We start from the raw sequence: 15,407 nt of genomic DNA on the forward strand, positions 1-15,407 counted from the left end.
TCAGCTTTCTGAGTCCAGGGGGTAGGAGTAGTGGTTCCCACGGTAACACCAAAAGCGCAGAACCACAAACACCACGGCCCCCAGTAGCAGGAGGAAGCCCAGGGCTCCAAAGAGGATTCCGAAGAAGGCACCCAGATTCATGCCCAGGTGCTCACAGTGCTCACCCCACGGCGTGTAGATGGAGAAGGGCACACAGCTGCGGACAGAGAGGAGACATGGTCAGCAGTGGGGAGGCCCCAGGAGGTTTTCCACGACAGTCTGGGCTCCCCTCTAGGGACCAAGGCGGAGCTGAAGCGTGGCTCCTGGGTAAGAGAGGCTGGCGCAGGTGACTTCACCTGGGCCCAGCTCCCCCTGGCCGGCGGGGCGGGGCTGGCTGCTGGTGAGCGGGGGCAGGCAGAAGCCCAGGCTCTTCCCAGCCGTCCTTGGACCTGGGAGCGGAGATGGCTGGGGGGATCTGGGACTGCCGTGGGCGCAAGGGTAGACACAGGGCACTGAGGTGCCTCGAGGGCCCCGGGGTGGTCCTGCCCTTCTCCTTCTTAGCAGGCCTGTAGACTCTGTGCACTCCCCCCACGGGAGCCCCTCAGACTGCCGATGAACCACAGAGCCACAAGACGCCAGTGTGAGAGGGCCTGCACTGACCGGTACTCTTACGGAGGGGCAGGGCCGGGCCTAGACACAAGGCACTGGGTGCCTTTCCCACAAAGAGACAGCAGAATGTTCACCCCAGAAGCAAAACTGAGTGGAAGAGTTTGCCATTGGAACCCACATCCCCCTACTTAACTTACTGGTGACCTTGGGCAGGTTCTTTACCTATCTCTTCTTTGAAATGGTCCTAATACCTACCCAGGAGCTAAGGTTGAGTTTTAGAAGATATATAGCATCTTTATTCTCCACACAGAGTAAGCACTCACACGTCTTTTCCATGATCCCTGTTCTCTCAGTTATAAAAAAAAAAACAACAACCCCACTGTCCTAACTTTCGTGGCTTTTCTGGGCCCCTTGCAGTATCTCTGTCTGGTTGGCTCTGCCCTCCCTGCTCTTCCTGCCCTCTCCCGGACTCACGTGCAGCGGGGGCCTTGGGGCCAGTGCTGGCACTGGCCTCCGTGCTCACAGTAGCCCTCGCTGCACGGGGACACACACGTGAGGCCGCTCTGGGGGCTGTAGACCAGGTGGTAGTCCTTGTAGCTGCTGCAAATGAAGTAGTTCTTCAGCGTGCTCATGTTCTCTGTCAGGAAGGACACAGATGAAGACAGAGAGCAATCAATAACATCAAATCTATACCTCTTCCATCAAGATTTCTGTTCTCAGGCATTTATCCTGAGCATATCATTGGAAAAGCACACAAATACGTATGTTCATGGGCGTCCAGAGCAGTATGGTTTATAATAGCAACAATGTTTAATAGGCGGGGTTTTGTTAAACAAGGAATACTGTGCAACCAATAAGCACCGTGGGATGGAAAACACATTGGTTAGGAGCAAATGCTTTGAAGTAAACCAGACCTGTGTTGAAATTCAAACTCTACTACTAACTAGTTGTGTGCTTTGGGGGAAATTCCTTAACTCCTTCAGCCTCAGTTTCCTTATCTTTGAAAGGAAACGATAATCACCGTACGTACCTTGCTGCGAATTTTAAAGGAGATAATATATACCGAGTATTCATTACATTGCCTAACACAGTGAGCACTCAATACATGGTCACTATTGGTATAACATTCTGTTTAAAATATAGCACAATAGGGGCACCTGTGATAAAGTAATATATCAAATGGGAATATGTACACAATATTCAAGATAATATGTTCACAATTGCTTAAGTAATGAGGTTATTAAACATTAGGTACTACTTGATCCCCCCCTTTTTTTTTTTGGTGCGCAGCAAAGCAGTTTATTGAGCAATAGTACAAAGCTCCCGAAGAGGGAGGGGACCCAAGAGGGTTGCCCTACTTGATCCCTTTATGATAAAAAATATTGGTATGTGTGAAGATTCCTATGCATAAAAGAAAATTCAGAAGGATATGTGCAAAATGGACTTGTCTTTGGGGATTGGAATTACAGGTGATTTTTTTTTCTCTTTGTTAATTTGTGTTTCCTCAAGTTTCTACAGTAAACATATTGTATAATAAAAAGTGTGGGGTTTTTTGGCTTGTTTTCTTTAACAAAAGGCATAGTCAGGTCCAGAGTGGTGGTTCCCTTATCCCCACCCCTAATGCCCTACCACACATACACGAAGTAGTTTGGAGGATTTCACCTTGTTGCCCCAAGGAGGGAGGAGGCACGGCCTGGATCTGAGCAGAAGCTCTTGCTTGGTCCCACCCTCGAGTCACACACAGTGGCTTCTGTTGGGTTAGGCGTGGTCACTGCCCTGTTCTCTGCCTCACTCCCCAAATAGGGTGGTCTATTCCTTTCCTTCCTTGGTGTGCTTACCAACTGGTCTCATTCTTGTTCCAGGATAATCAGGGACGATCATAGCGAAAAGGGACCTCAGAAATCCCATCTCAGTTTCCAGATGGGGGTGTTAAGCCTTGGATTGGGGATGGCTTTTGCCCAGGGTCATACCTTGCAAGGAGGGGAAATCTCTGCCCCTCGGCCAGGTCTCCAGCCTTCTGCTTAATAGGCTCTGGCTGGAGGGTAAAGGCAAAAGGGATGTCCCTGTTTAGGTTTATAAAGTGCAATGGTATTTTAACAAAATCATTAACAATTTTATTGAAAGAAAGAAAACTGTCAGCAGCGGTGGTCAGGAAGGTGGCAATTAGAGTAACAGCTCTGTGAAAACTGCCTGGGGATTCATCAAGCAGTACTTTGTGCTCTGCTCTTGAATCTAGAAAGCTGGTGGGTAAAACGTTTAAAATCTCTCTCTCAAAAATGACCATCCGAAACCTAAATTACTTGCTTCTGGCTTCTCTGTGGCCCTCCATGGAAAACTGTTCCACCACGGGTTTGTGAGGGCTGAAGACCTGAGATAAGTTCCCCTGTTTACCCCTCCTTCAGCTATCCCTGTGACCATCCCCAAGATAGTGACTCACGAGCTGACAAACTGTCCACGTCCTCCCTGGAGATGGGGTGGAAGTTCACATTGGTCCTGGGCCCCTCACTTCTGCTCCACCGCCTCTGCGAGGTCTGGGGTAAGAACTCTTCCAGCACTGCGTCCAGCAGCTGGGTGTTCAGGAAGTCGATGACAGGACCCCAAGGGAGGTACTGGAACTCCGAGATGACCTTCCAGCGTCTAAGTAAGCTTCCGGAGGCCAGCGCTGTCCCGGATTCGCTGTGTGGGAGGGGTACAGTGAGGCATGAAGGGTGGAAGCGGAGGGGCGAGACCTAGGGACCCGGTGGGGACAGTCCCACTTACCTTGGTGCCACTAGGCTGTTCCGGAGAAAGGCCCGCACATTCAGGTTCCGCAGTCTGTAGGCCACCTAGGGCAGAGGATGGGGGAGTGGGAGTGGGAGTGCGAGTGGGAGTGGGAGTGAGGCCCAGTCCAAAGAGGAGACCCCTCCCACTGTAATGCATTTATTTACCCCCATCTGGCTCCTTCTTTGCACACAAGCGCCAGGACCCGCAGAATCTTTCTCATCCCATTCTGCATCCCCACACCCCAGCCTGGCCTGGTGACCGGCGTGGGTCCCTGCTTAATCAAAGTGCGTTGGTGAGTGAAGGACTTGGCCTACCTCCCTGCCACCAATGACAAGGGGAGAATCTGAGATGAATGGCCCCTACCTTTGCCTCTGTTCCCTGGTTCACCCACTCATTCTCTCCCCACATGGAGAGTGAACACTGATTATGTGTAGCCAGACCTCCGGGATGGCCAGGTGCTGGGGGGTCAAGCTGACTCAGGAATAGTCCGTACTCAAACATCCACAGTCTGGTAAAGTAGACCAGCACGAGCGGACTTTACCTTACAGAGTGTGGAGTGCTGTGGAAGAGCAGTACTGAGAATACTTCTTACTTTTGAACACTTGTATTTTAGGCACCATGGTGAGTGCTCTGCATACATCACCATTTAAACCTTGACACAACACACTGACATAGGTACTATTATTATTTCTGTTTTGCAGATGAGACATCAAATGATTTGTCTAATGATTACACCTGCTCTAGGGAATGGGAGAGCAAGGATTTGAACCTGGGTATGTAGGATTCTAGAGCCTCAGTAATTCGACTACTGTGTGGTTGAGGAGGGGACAGGGGCATGGGAGCCAAGAAGAGGGAGCTGCCAGTTCCCTCTGGGAAGTCAGGGAAGGCTTCCTGGAGGTGAAATGCCTTTTCGTATTCCTACCATACCATACCCAAGTGCAGGTCTCTAGGACACTCAGGAGGAGAGGCTGGGGTGACTTGAACCCCCTAGACCCTAGTCTGGTTATTCCGGTCCCCTTGGAGATCTCTGTCCTGGGGCTTCCTGCCTTCCTCACCCCCAGCCTTTGCCGGGGCAGGAGGCTCCGGCCTCCTCTGGCAACTGAATCTGGCTGGATGACTAGCTGCGGAACACATAAATGAGGGCTAAGAGCCTGCCCTAAACCTACCAAGACCCCCCTCCCCCGCCCCCCAGGGCTGGCCTGCACCACTGACCGAGGCATTGACATCTGTCGCAGAGGCATTTTCTTCTTCACTGAGCCAGAGCTGGATGACTCTTAAGGGGAGCTCTGGAAATGGGAGAAGCAGATTCACAATCACCTCACAGTTTACATAGACTTAGCCAAGAAGGTCATTGGGCCAGCTCAGGGAGACTGCCCATTCTACGGTGACAGAGAGTCACCAGACGAGTCAGGAGAAGGGGCTGAGTCCGTTGACCCTCACCCTAGCGCCCATTCCACTGAATCAAGGCTTCCTGACTCCTGTCTCTCTGGGCCATGAGGCCACCTTCACTCTTTCCTCAGCGGACTGCTCAGGGCTGGGGTTCGTGCTGCGGCAGCTGCCCCCCCCCCCACCAGCTCCCAGAGCTGGCAACTTAACCATCACCTGAGAGAGATTCGGAGTTCTGCCCTGTGAGTTGGAGGAACTTAGCTCTGCCCCCCTCTGAGTCCCTCGTGTCCCCTCAGGGTGAGAGAAATGCGGAGGCAGAGGGCATCGGACGGCACCTTGACGGACGGTTGGAGTGAAGTTGTTCCCGGCCACGATGCAGCGGGTGTCGGTGAAGGCCGGGGGGCAGGTGCAGGCCGGCCGGCAGCCCAGAGCCTGGGAGATGGAGCAGTGGCCCTGGTTGTAGCAGTAGTTCATAGGGCAGGACTGGTTCTGACAGAGGGGAGACGTCTCCCGAGCTGCAGAGGGAGCACGGGGGTCAGCAGACCAGGCCAGGCAGCGGGGAGGCAGGGAGCCCACAGAAAGCTGCTGCTAGAATGGGCTTGGTTTCTTTCCCCACAAAAGCTCACTCAGTCTGCGTTCTGCTTCTGAGTCGCTCTGAACCCCAAACTATCCTTCTCCCTTTTCCAGACAGTTCCTCTGCCCGGTCAGTATGCTCCCACTGCTGCTGGAGGAATGGCATGTTTATCAGACCCCCTGCATCAGGAAAGGACCCAGAAGGCTGGCAGGACAAGGGCCCGCCAGCTTGCTTTCTGCACTTCCATCCCTTTTTCTGCCTTATGAAGCTGTGGTTCTTCCCACTCTGACCTCTGCTCAGAAGACATGGGGGCCTCTAGATTTCCTTTGGGCACTCTAGGAGGCCTACTGAAGGCCTCCCTGTGGTCTCCCTCATCATGACTCCAGTGGCTCAGAGGTCAAGAACAGATGGTGGGAGGAGGACTCAAAGGGAGGACTCACCCCTGCCACCAGATGCCCATGGCAGCCCCCCACATGTCCCAACTGAGATGTGGAGACCCTGAGCTTTGTGTCTCTGAAGACGCATGAGGAGCCTGAGGGCCCCAGCTTGCCCCTGGCTCCCTGGCCGCTGCTGGACATCTGCCCCCCGCCCGAGGCCATCTTCAGATTCTTGCCCTGGGCTTTCCCCCTCAGAGCCTCAGCCTGCCCTGCCCTGGCCACTTTCCCATGCTTGCACAATCTTCTCCTTCAGCCTCACACCTCCCTGGACATCCTGACCTCCTTACCATAGCCATCTGTATTGAGTATTCTAAAGACTTGCCAGAAAAGGGAGAGAAATGGTTTGCCCCAGGCCCTCCTCGTGCCAATCGTCCGCAAGCCTCCTCCCACCGGGGCCCTGTCCCTGGCTCACCTGAACAGTGACGCCCATCCCCAGTCAGGTTTGGGGGGCAGGCCTCGCAGCCCTTCCCAGGAATGCACTGCACACTCTCGAAGCACGGCTCCTCACAGAGGTCCTTGGAGAGTTTACAGTATTGGCCAAAGGTGTTCCTGTCACACTTGCAACCAGCCACCTGGAACGGGTTGCTGATTACTGGGTAGCCAGGAGCCTGAACCATTAAAGGCTTCTGGGTGTTTCTGTACTGACCCCTCTGGTCTGAGAACCCATGGACCTCAAGTCCTTGTCTTAATTCCGCCAGCATCTACGTGAGCACCTTCTTGGCCAGGCCGTGGTCCTGCACATCCTTGCCAAGGCCACCGGGCCTCCCTGGGCAGTTCTTTCCCCCCGACCCCTCTGCCTGGTGCCAGCCCTGGGATCTCAACCACACCATATTTCCTTGCCAGAAACCCTTTTCAGAGTTAAGACAGGGGCTAAGTATTCTACTATCCCTTGAAAACTGGATCTTACGTAAGCTCAGTTTCCTGCTCTATCTTCCCTTGCTGACTCCCAGACCAAGAAGACAGAGCCGCACTGCTAAGCACAGTGAGAACACACAGCAACCAGAAAAATGGCACAGGGAGGTACTGATTCCCCAAACCTCGTCCAGCCCCCTGGTCTCTCTACTCTGACACGCCTATGGAGATGACTCTGGAAATCTCCCTAAAATGAATCCCCTCCAACACTTTCTACTTCCAAGACTGGATATTTTGGGATACCTAAAATAATATATTGATTTTAATCTCTGTTTCTCCCAGTTAGTATCTTTTTTCTGTCTTCTAACCCCTGGGCTCCTCTACCACTACCCCTTTCAAGTACGAATCCTTTGTTCATGCTTCGGGAGAAGGGTGCGTGTAAGGGGTGAAGGGGGTGCTGGGGTATTGCCAGCCAAACACTTTCCTTTATGGCTCCTGCTTTACAACCAAAACAAAATAAAACAAAAACAAAACAAAATTTTTTAAAAAGAAATGGGGCAAGATTCATAGACTAAGGCCAACTATCTTGGTTAAAACTTGCAGGAGCAAAGATTTTCTCCAAAATAAAGAGACCCTTCTTTTAGCTGGAAGGCGACAGTAGAGGAGATAACAAAGGGGTTTGGGAGTGTCCATGTCACAGGGGACCTGCCCTTCTCTTCCCATCACCACAATGATGAGACCCTAGAGAGAAATGGCTGCGTGGTGCTTCTGGGCAGATGGGAACTTAGGCTTCCTGTGTCTGAGCAAGGCACAGAAGCCGCAAATCACCTCCCTGGGACCAAGGAGGAGGGAGCATGGAGCCTGTGATCTGTGTAGGCTCATGCCCAGGGACCACAAGGATGCCTTCCTGCCCACATCTCTCCATGCCTTGTTCTAGAACCATGGAGCTGGGTGGGGGATGGGGGGGTGGCACCTGGGTGGCTCAGTTGGTTAAGTACCTGACTCTTGATTTTGGCTCAGATCATGATCTCAGGGTCGTGAGACTGAGGCCCCCGTTGAGCTCCCTGCTCAGCGGGGAGTCTGCTTGAGATTCTTTCCCTCTCCTTCTGCTCCTCCCCCTACTTGCTTTCTCTCTATCTCTCTCAAATAAATAAATAAGTCTTTAGAACTGTGAAGCTGGGAACCCCTGGGGAGTTTTAAGGGATGCTGAGGTGAATGTTTCCTGTCAGCCTGGCAGAATGGGAGCTAGGAGATAAAAATTCAGCTGAGCTATAAGCAGTGAAGAAAGTTCTGTTTCTTATACACGTAAGTTTATGGCCCGAGATTGATGTTGACTCTCCTCACCTACCACAGCTCCCAACACACACATTACCACACGGGACTGAAGTATGACATCCCTTCAGTTCCCACTGCCTTTCCCCTTAACAAGGAAACCTCCCACCCACCCTCCTCCCAGCACTCACCTCCAGGGTGGAGTTGCCCACCCAGCTGGTCTGATTGTATAAACACTGGCTCTCTTCCCTGCAAGCACAGACCACCGTCTTTGGCTGGAGTACAGATGACAGGTTGTCTTCGACATTTCTTGCTAGAATCTCCAGAGCGAATGGTTCCAACGATTTTGGTGTCCATAGCAATGTCCCATTCTCTGCCCCAGGGAAGAAAAGACCATGGAGAGCTGGGAGCCTTGACTGTTGCGCAGTCTGACACATCGTGGCATCTAACACCCAGAGTGCTGATATTGGCCTTCCCGCACCTCTCTCAGACCACCCCTCAGATGTCATCAGGCATTTCCTTGAGCTTGGCTGGCTTCCTGGAATGATCCCGGTCACACCCCAAGCTGGAGGCGGCATGAGCCCCACTAAGTGATTGTAGGGTGGGGAACTCCACAGAGGGGAAGGCAGGTGCCCCCTGAAGAGACCCCAAAGGGGAACCCTGCCTGCACCTGCACCAGATGGGACAGCCAGGAGGGACAGCCAGGAGGGACAGCCAGGAGGGACAGAGAATAAGGCCATAAGGCCGGGATCTTCTGGATGCTTCCCCAGGCTACACTGCAGACGAAACTGGCTTCCCCCTCACAGCAGCCCCGTGCCTTGCCCCGATTTCTTGCCCACCCCTCTCACGTTGTGGACCTTTGACCTTCAGACACCAGACTACAGTGAAAACATTGTTACGTATCAGCAAGGACTCTTCTGATCCAAACCTGTCTTACAGTGTCCAAGAAAATAAGCAAGTCTCCTTAACATAGCAGGTTGAGAGTTGTTGATAGTAGGGGACAGATGAGAGTAACTTCCAGGCTATCCCTCTTCAGGAGAGGAGCCCAGGGGAGGAGAAAAATCTCCTGATGCCATTGGCTAGCACCTGGGAGGGTGCCACGTGGAGCCGAAGGGTACACACAAAGAAGTTCCTTCTTATGCACAGAGAAAGAAAATGAGGCAGAGAGAGGTGCTCTGAGCTCAAAATAAAGTCCCTAATGGCTTTGGTTTAGCAAAGATCAGTTACTAGCATAATTGGTGCTGGCCACAGAAGGCAAGTTGCGTCCTGTGAGCTTTGACTTTTTGACCCAGATCACGGTTCTAGGACTGGGGGTCGCCACACCATTACTGACAGGGAGAGATGAGGCTTTGCTTGATCCCAGCCCAGAAAAGCAACAAGGAGAGACAAAGTTAGGCAAACATGGTTGGCCAACATAAAAATAATGAGAAACATACCAAATGAAGGTATTTGTATCTTTAAATCCTGTTCCACATTATATCCTTCTTTTAAGAGATTTGAAAATGCTTTAGGTTAGTATTGTTTTAGTTGTTATACTTTATTCTAATAATCTGGTGATTGCATAAAGCTGGTTTAAGATGATTGCATGTTACTGGATTTGAGGTGAAATGACCTTTGAATCACTTGTATGGGCCCCGAGTCAGTGAAGCTAGCTGGCCAGATTGCCATGAGGCCATCGCTGCGATTCACTGGGGGCACCTATCAGAATCATACAGATCATTCTAAGAAATTCTGGTCCTGGGTATTCTGATGGAAAAGTAACATGAAGTTGCCCAGCGTATAATGATGCAAAATTACTTAAAGCTTGACTCTGACCTCATCCCTTCCACCTGCAGCCAAGTACTCTTACCAAAGAGCCTGAAGTCAGTGCCGTTGTTCCTCAGAGTGAATGTGACCTTCGCAGAGTGGCTGGTGTACTGAAACCGCTTGGTCTGCCCTACGTAGGCTTCCAACACACGCTGACCGTCGATGGATGGTGGGTACTTATCTGAAACACAAAGAGGGGATTCGGGGTTTGGAGCAAGAGTTTCTGGCCTCACGGGCCTCCTCTCTCTTTGTCTAGTCCTCTGGTTTATGTGAGGCATTCTCAGGGCTGTGACCCACCTCTGGAAGCCAGAATTATTCTGTGTACCTGCTTTCAGATCTCTGTAGAGCCGGTTGGGGCTCTATTGCCCACCTGGCCAAATCCTTAGCTTCTCTTTATCTTCCCCCCAGACAGGATTCAGGTCAAGTTCTTTCCTGATCAGATTGCTATGCTCGGCATGGTACAACGTGAATCAGAGGACAGGGTTGTTCAGACTGTCACCGAGTTTTACTTCTGGAAGAGGGCTGGAAACCGTGAGGCTCATCTCCAGATGGGCATTGCATTTGTCAGGAAATAGGGCGATGCAGTGGAAATGCCATTTCCATTTCATTGTTCATTTATTCATTCAGTCACTTAACACATTTATTGAGCCCCTACCATATGGCTGGCACTGTTCTGGGTAGTGAGGCAGTAAACAAATAATAAAAAAAGATACCTATGAAAATTAGAAAATATGCTAGATAGTTCTAAGTGCTAAGGAGAAGAAACCAAGCAGGGAAGGCGAATAGGAAGTATGGGTAAATGTGAAGTTTTAGACAGGAGAGCCAAGAAAGGCATTACTGTGAAGGCGACTCCATTTGCGTAGAGCCTTGAAGGAGGTGAGCGGTGAGCGTGGGGCTGTCTGGGGGAAGGGAGTCGGACAGAGAGCAGCACGTGTGGAGTCTGGAGTCGGGAGTGAGCCTGGTATGTCTGAAGAACACAGAGAAGCCAGTGGGGCTGGAGTGGAGGGAGCAGGGCGGGGAGAAGCAGAGGAAGAGTTTGAAAGGTACTGGGATCAGGCTGGAAAGGGCATCACAGAGGGAGCTGGGGAGTCATGGAGGAATAACATGAGCAAAAGATACTGTTAAATTTTTTAAACGTGCAGCTTAAAGGAACATCATGAAAGGGGGGTGCTCCTCATCTGCCACCTGACTCTGCAAACGCCTCCCCGCTCTTTGTGCCTCTTACTGAGGGTGGCGTTCATCTGCTGGTGTCTTCTGGAGAGCATCTTAGTGCTCAGGCCGATGCCTGGGTTTCGTGTGGCCAGGCTGTCATAGATGCACTGTTTGTCTCCGTTACACTGGGCGACCAGCTTTTCATCCGAGGTTTTGTTTTGCAGTTGGGAAAGGAAGATAGGGGTGAAGTTGGAAGGCAGATGGTCATCTCTCTTGCCAAGGAGTCTTGTGTCACTGATTTCCCCTATAACACAAGGGAGGCAATGGAGGTGGGACCAGGGATGGGTCTCCAGCTATACTTCTGCCCTGTCCACCCCTTAGCCTCACTTTATATGCCTTGGGGCGAGGGAGGGAGATGTGGAGGGATGGAGTGACTTCCGGCTTTTGAGGCTGGAAATCCCTCCTCTAGTGAGTGAGGGCCACCACTTCCTCATCTTCATCTTCTAGGATGGGGGTGGAGGGGACAAATCTGGGGTGACACCCGAATCCTCAGCATGTCCTCCTGGACTTTCCACCTCTCGCTCACAAAGGATGGAAGTCTGGCTCCCATAGGCCGAGGGAGACAATGCTTCCTTCACCCCGGCCCGGCCGAGTCTACCCCGAGGACTCTGAGGCCCAGACTTACAGGTCATTCCATATTGAAAAAGCGACTCCTCAGCGCTATTGCTGGGAATGGTGGAGCCATTGGGCATCCTGAAGTCGTCATCTGGATTGTCATTCCAGACTCCTGAGGGACAGAGTAGGAGGTCGGCCACCCTGGAACTGTGGCTCTCCCCTTCCCTGGGGAGCATCCAATGGGGCACGCTCAAGGTGTGAGGGGGACGAGGGGGCCTGGGAAGCCTTTTCCAGTCACATCTGTTCTCGGTTCAGTCCTTCCCCGGGGGAGGCGGGAGGACCACACCTCATAGCCCGCCCCTCTGTCTCAGGGATGGAGGAGGGGAAAATGAAGGAGGAAATGGAGGAAGAAGGGAGGGGGAGTGGGGGCTGGAGGGAGGGGAAGAGCAGCTGCTGACTCTACGCTCCCAAGAGCCCATCCTCAAAGCCCCCTGGGCTGCCCTGGAACTGGAGCCTTAGGATGACAAGAAGTGAGGCTCGAAGGAAGCTGAAGAGGTCCCTCGTCAAGCCCCACCTCTCCGCGCCCTCGGGGTTCTGTTCCCAGGGGGCCGAGGAAGGGAAGCTCAGCCTGGGACGCCCACAGGCCAACTGGACGGGGAGCTGCCTGTGGTCTGGGGCTCGAGCTCTTGTGGCCGCCGCTGCGTCAGACGCAGAGTCCTGTCTGCTTCTCACCCAGGAGGCCTTCAGTGCGGTTTCGATACTCCTCCGGGAGGCTGCAGGAGGTGTGGAGGATGTTGGCGAGGGCGGTCACTGAGATGGTCACGGTCCCATCGAAGGTGGCTGACACCAGGGAGCCGTTGCGGGTCATGATGATGCCGGTGGTGTTGAATATCTCCAGGCCTGGGAGGTTGGGAGACAGAGGAGGAAGAAACCAGCATGGGAACCCTGTGGGTCCAAGACTCGGCAGTAGTGAAGGGTCAAGGTGCAGAGGGGAGACCTTGAGAGCAGCTCTGGGGTGGCCTGGGGGTACCTTCTCCAGTGTCCCAAAGCCAAACTCACAGGACACCCCCTCCTTCCTGGGGACTGGAGACTGGGGCGAGGCTATCACCGCCCTGGAGGAAGGAGAGAAGTGAGGAGGGGAAGCCTAATGCCTGGTCCTGGGTGAAGAAGCTGCTCAGGCCCAGCTGCTGAAAGAAGAGGGGGTGAAGCAAGGGTGCCGACGCCCCCCTCCACCCCCCGTGCTGCTGCCTCCGCCTTACTCCCAGGCGCTGGGCGCCCCGCTGAAGCCTGACCCAGGGAAGCGGGAGAAGGTGGCTGACGGCTGTCCCCAGCGTACCTTCCGGGTCTTCACGGTTAGTCTCAAATGTCACAGTCTGGTTATTGACCTGCACATGGATTGTGTCATTGGGCTCCAGGAGCCATCGGACCTGGAAGGGAATTGGAGGAGGTCTAAGCCTGACCTGCGGGTGGGCCCAGAGGCTGAGAAAGGAAAGGAGGCTGCAGAGAGTTTGCACCTGAGCCCCGGCACCGGGGGGGGGGGGGGGGGGGGGGGGGGTGTGATGATGAGGTTGTGCTAGCTAACGGCTTTAGAGTGCTCAGCAGGGGCCAGGTTGGAGCTAGGCACATTTCTCAGATGATCTCATTTAAATCTCACAACGGCCCTGTGAGGTAGGTAATATTACTATCCTAATTTTACTCTAAGAAAACTGAGGCACTGGAATTTCAGTCGTCTCTTCAGGATCACAAGGCTGATGGAGCCCTGACCTGAATCCCACTGTCTCTAGGGTTGACTCTCGAACCACTACACTGGCCGGTTGTGTCCTCCCTCCCTGCTGCCCCATTCTCTTCCTCCTTCTTTCTCTCCTGGAGGGCCCTGCCTCACTCACTGTGATGGGGCTCAGGCGGCTGGTGTCATATTTAGCCGCAAAGGCAATGAAGTTTGTGGCCTGGGCCGAGCCGGTCTGGGCGGTGCGACCTTGCAGCAGGAACGAGGAGTTTCCGTCCCAGGCCCGGACGAGCTGGAAGTCCCCCAGCCCGTTGAAGATGAAATTGGCACCATCCAAGGTGGTGATGTGGGGGTCCCCAAACATCCAGGCTGGAAAGAAGGAGAGATCACATGGCATGACAGACCAGGGAAGGATCTGAGATCCCCCATCCCCTCGAGGCCAATTCAAGGCTGGGAGACGTTCAGGGAGTATAGAACCATCCCCCGAGGCCCTCTTGCACTTTTGTGGCCCCGCCCAAATTCACATCATTATCTCCACCCTCCCACCCCCTCCCCAGTGCCATGTAAAAAGCCATCAGCCGCACACCGGACCATCTCCCCGTTGTGGTCACAGCCCTGCCCCAGGAAGCTTGCTATCCCTCCCCAGCTGCTCCGCCTCAGCCCCGCCGGGCCCCAGCAGCCTCACCGGGCCGTGGGGGCCGATACCCGGCACAGCCGATGCGTGGCTGCCTTTGCTGGTAGAGGGCACAGAAGGATGGCTGGTCGTTCCAGCGGCAGCACCAGCTCTGCGGCTCTAGTTCCTGGTCTGTGGAGAAGAGTGGCACGTTGCAGGGAGAGCGGGGACCTGAAGAGCCCGGCCAGAAGGTTTGGTGGGGCAGGAAATTTTTTTTTTTTTTTTAAGATTTTATTTATTTATTTGACAGAGAGATAGAGAGAGCGCACAAGCAGGCAGAGAGGCAGGCAGAGGGAGAGGGAGAAGCAGACTCCCCGCTGAGCAGGGAGCCCGACGCGGGGCTCGACCCCAGGACCCCGGGATCATGACCCGAGCCGAAGGCAGACGCCTAACGACTGAGCCACCCAGGAGCCCCAGGGTCAGGAAATTAATGGCCAGAGAGCGGAGGCTGCTGGGAGGGAATGGGGACAAAAGGGCTTCTTTCTTCGGGTCCCACTGCTTGGCTTGGAGCCCAGGCCTGGCCTCTGACAGAGAAGAGTAGAGGGAGCTCCACAGAAGGTGGGGGTGAGACCTCTGTGGACAGGGACACACATACCGAACTGCCAAGGAGCATGCACTCTCCAGCCTTGGAGAAGCTCGCCCCAGGGCCCGTAGCTGCAACACACGCCCCCGCGCCAGGAGGAGAAGCTGCACAGCTGCTTGCTGCCAAGGCCCCACCAGCCTGCGACAAGGACAGACGTACTCAGGCCCCGAGGCCTGGGGGGCGGGGCGGCGGGAACGGGCAGGCGTTTCTGGGGAGGGGCCGAGGGTGTCCTGGAAGGGACAGGTCAGGTGTGAGCAAAGGGTGGGTGGGCGGGCTTATGGGGCACGGTGGGGAAGCCCCAAGAGACAGGAGGGAGGTGATACCCATACTGATGGGCTGGAATCGTAAGTCCCATAGTCCCTGCTGCCAGGAGCAAGGGCAGGCGATCTGGTTCCAGCCCCATGTGGGCCACTGAGGCTGTCTGTTCAACCACTGCAGACACTGGAGACGGTAGTTGGGCCTTTCTTCCCTGTGTAGGCTATAGACCTGCAGGCCCCGGAGGCCTAGAGGAGCAAAGGAAGAAGGGGTTATCCCAGGGCCCAGGGCCACAAACTCTGCTTTGGCAACCCAACCCATAAATGTGCCCTCTGTATGCCACCTCCCCCACTCTGGACGGCAACTCCAGGGATGGGACCCAGTTCGGACTGGCCCTTTTTATGTGGCCTCCAGAGGCCCTTAAAGCTTGGATCTTAGGGGGAAACCCTGGGACAAGTGCTGGGCAGAGAGGCCTCACCCACACCCACTCAGAGCCTGACCCTAGCCCTGAGCTTCAGTCCATCGATCCTCCACCCTCCCGTCTGCCACATTAAACTCCAGTACCTTCCAATCTCCCCAAACCTGTTCTTCCTCATGCATCCTCTACCTCACTAAGGGATGCCACCAGCCACCAGCTCAGACACTTGGCTTTCATCCCTGACCCTCCCCCTCCCCCCGCACAGATGTGTCAGTGGCCAAAGTAGCCAGGACAGAGGCCGATGCCC

General features: G+C 54.1%; 1 protein-coding gene across 1 annotated transcript in view; it reads right to left on the reverse strand.

Annotated features, from left to right (window-relative positions):
- MUC4 (mucin 4, cell surface associated) overlaps window positions 1-15,407 on the reverse strand; it is a 59,625-nt gene continuing 44,218 nt past the window's right edge. The window contains exons 7-23 of the mRNA XM_078059010.1: window positions 14,751-14,930; window positions 14,440-14,565; window positions 13,857-13,976; window positions 13,332-13,540; window positions 12,782-12,872; window positions 12,178-12,345; window positions 11,516-11,617; window positions 10,904-11,134; window positions 9,722-9,859; window positions 8,064-8,245; window positions 6,161-6,320; window positions 5,073-5,252; window positions 4,564-4,637; window positions 3,349-3,413; window positions 3,026-3,264; window positions 1,063-1,225; window positions 1-196 (exon numbers count right to left, since the gene is read on the reverse strand). Of these exons, the coding sequence (XP_077915136.1) occupies window positions 1-196; window positions 1,063-1,225; window positions 3,026-3,264; window positions 3,349-3,413; window positions 4,564-4,637; window positions 5,073-5,252; window positions 6,161-6,320; window positions 8,064-8,245; window positions 9,722-9,859; window positions 10,904-11,134; window positions 11,516-11,617; window positions 12,178-12,345; window positions 12,782-12,872; window positions 13,332-13,540; window positions 13,857-13,976; window positions 14,440-14,565; window positions 14,751-14,930 (2,624 nt within the window). The remainder of the gene's footprint in view (window positions 197-1,062; window positions 1,226-3,025; window positions 3,265-3,348; window positions 3,414-4,563; window positions 4,638-5,072; window positions 5,253-6,160; window positions 6,321-8,063; window positions 8,246-9,721; window positions 9,860-10,903; window positions 11,135-11,515; window positions 11,618-12,177; window positions 12,346-12,781; window positions 12,873-13,331; window positions 13,541-13,856; window positions 13,977-14,439; window positions 14,566-14,750; window positions 14,931-15,407) is intronic.

The sequence above is a fragment of the Halichoerus grypus genome, chromosome 1 (assembly GCF_964656455.1).
Source record: "Halichoerus grypus chromosome 1, mHalGry1.hap1.1, whole genome shotgun sequence".
NCBI classification, from domain to species: domain Eukaryota; kingdom Metazoa; phylum Chordata; class Mammalia; order Carnivora; family Phocidae; genus Halichoerus; species Halichoerus grypus.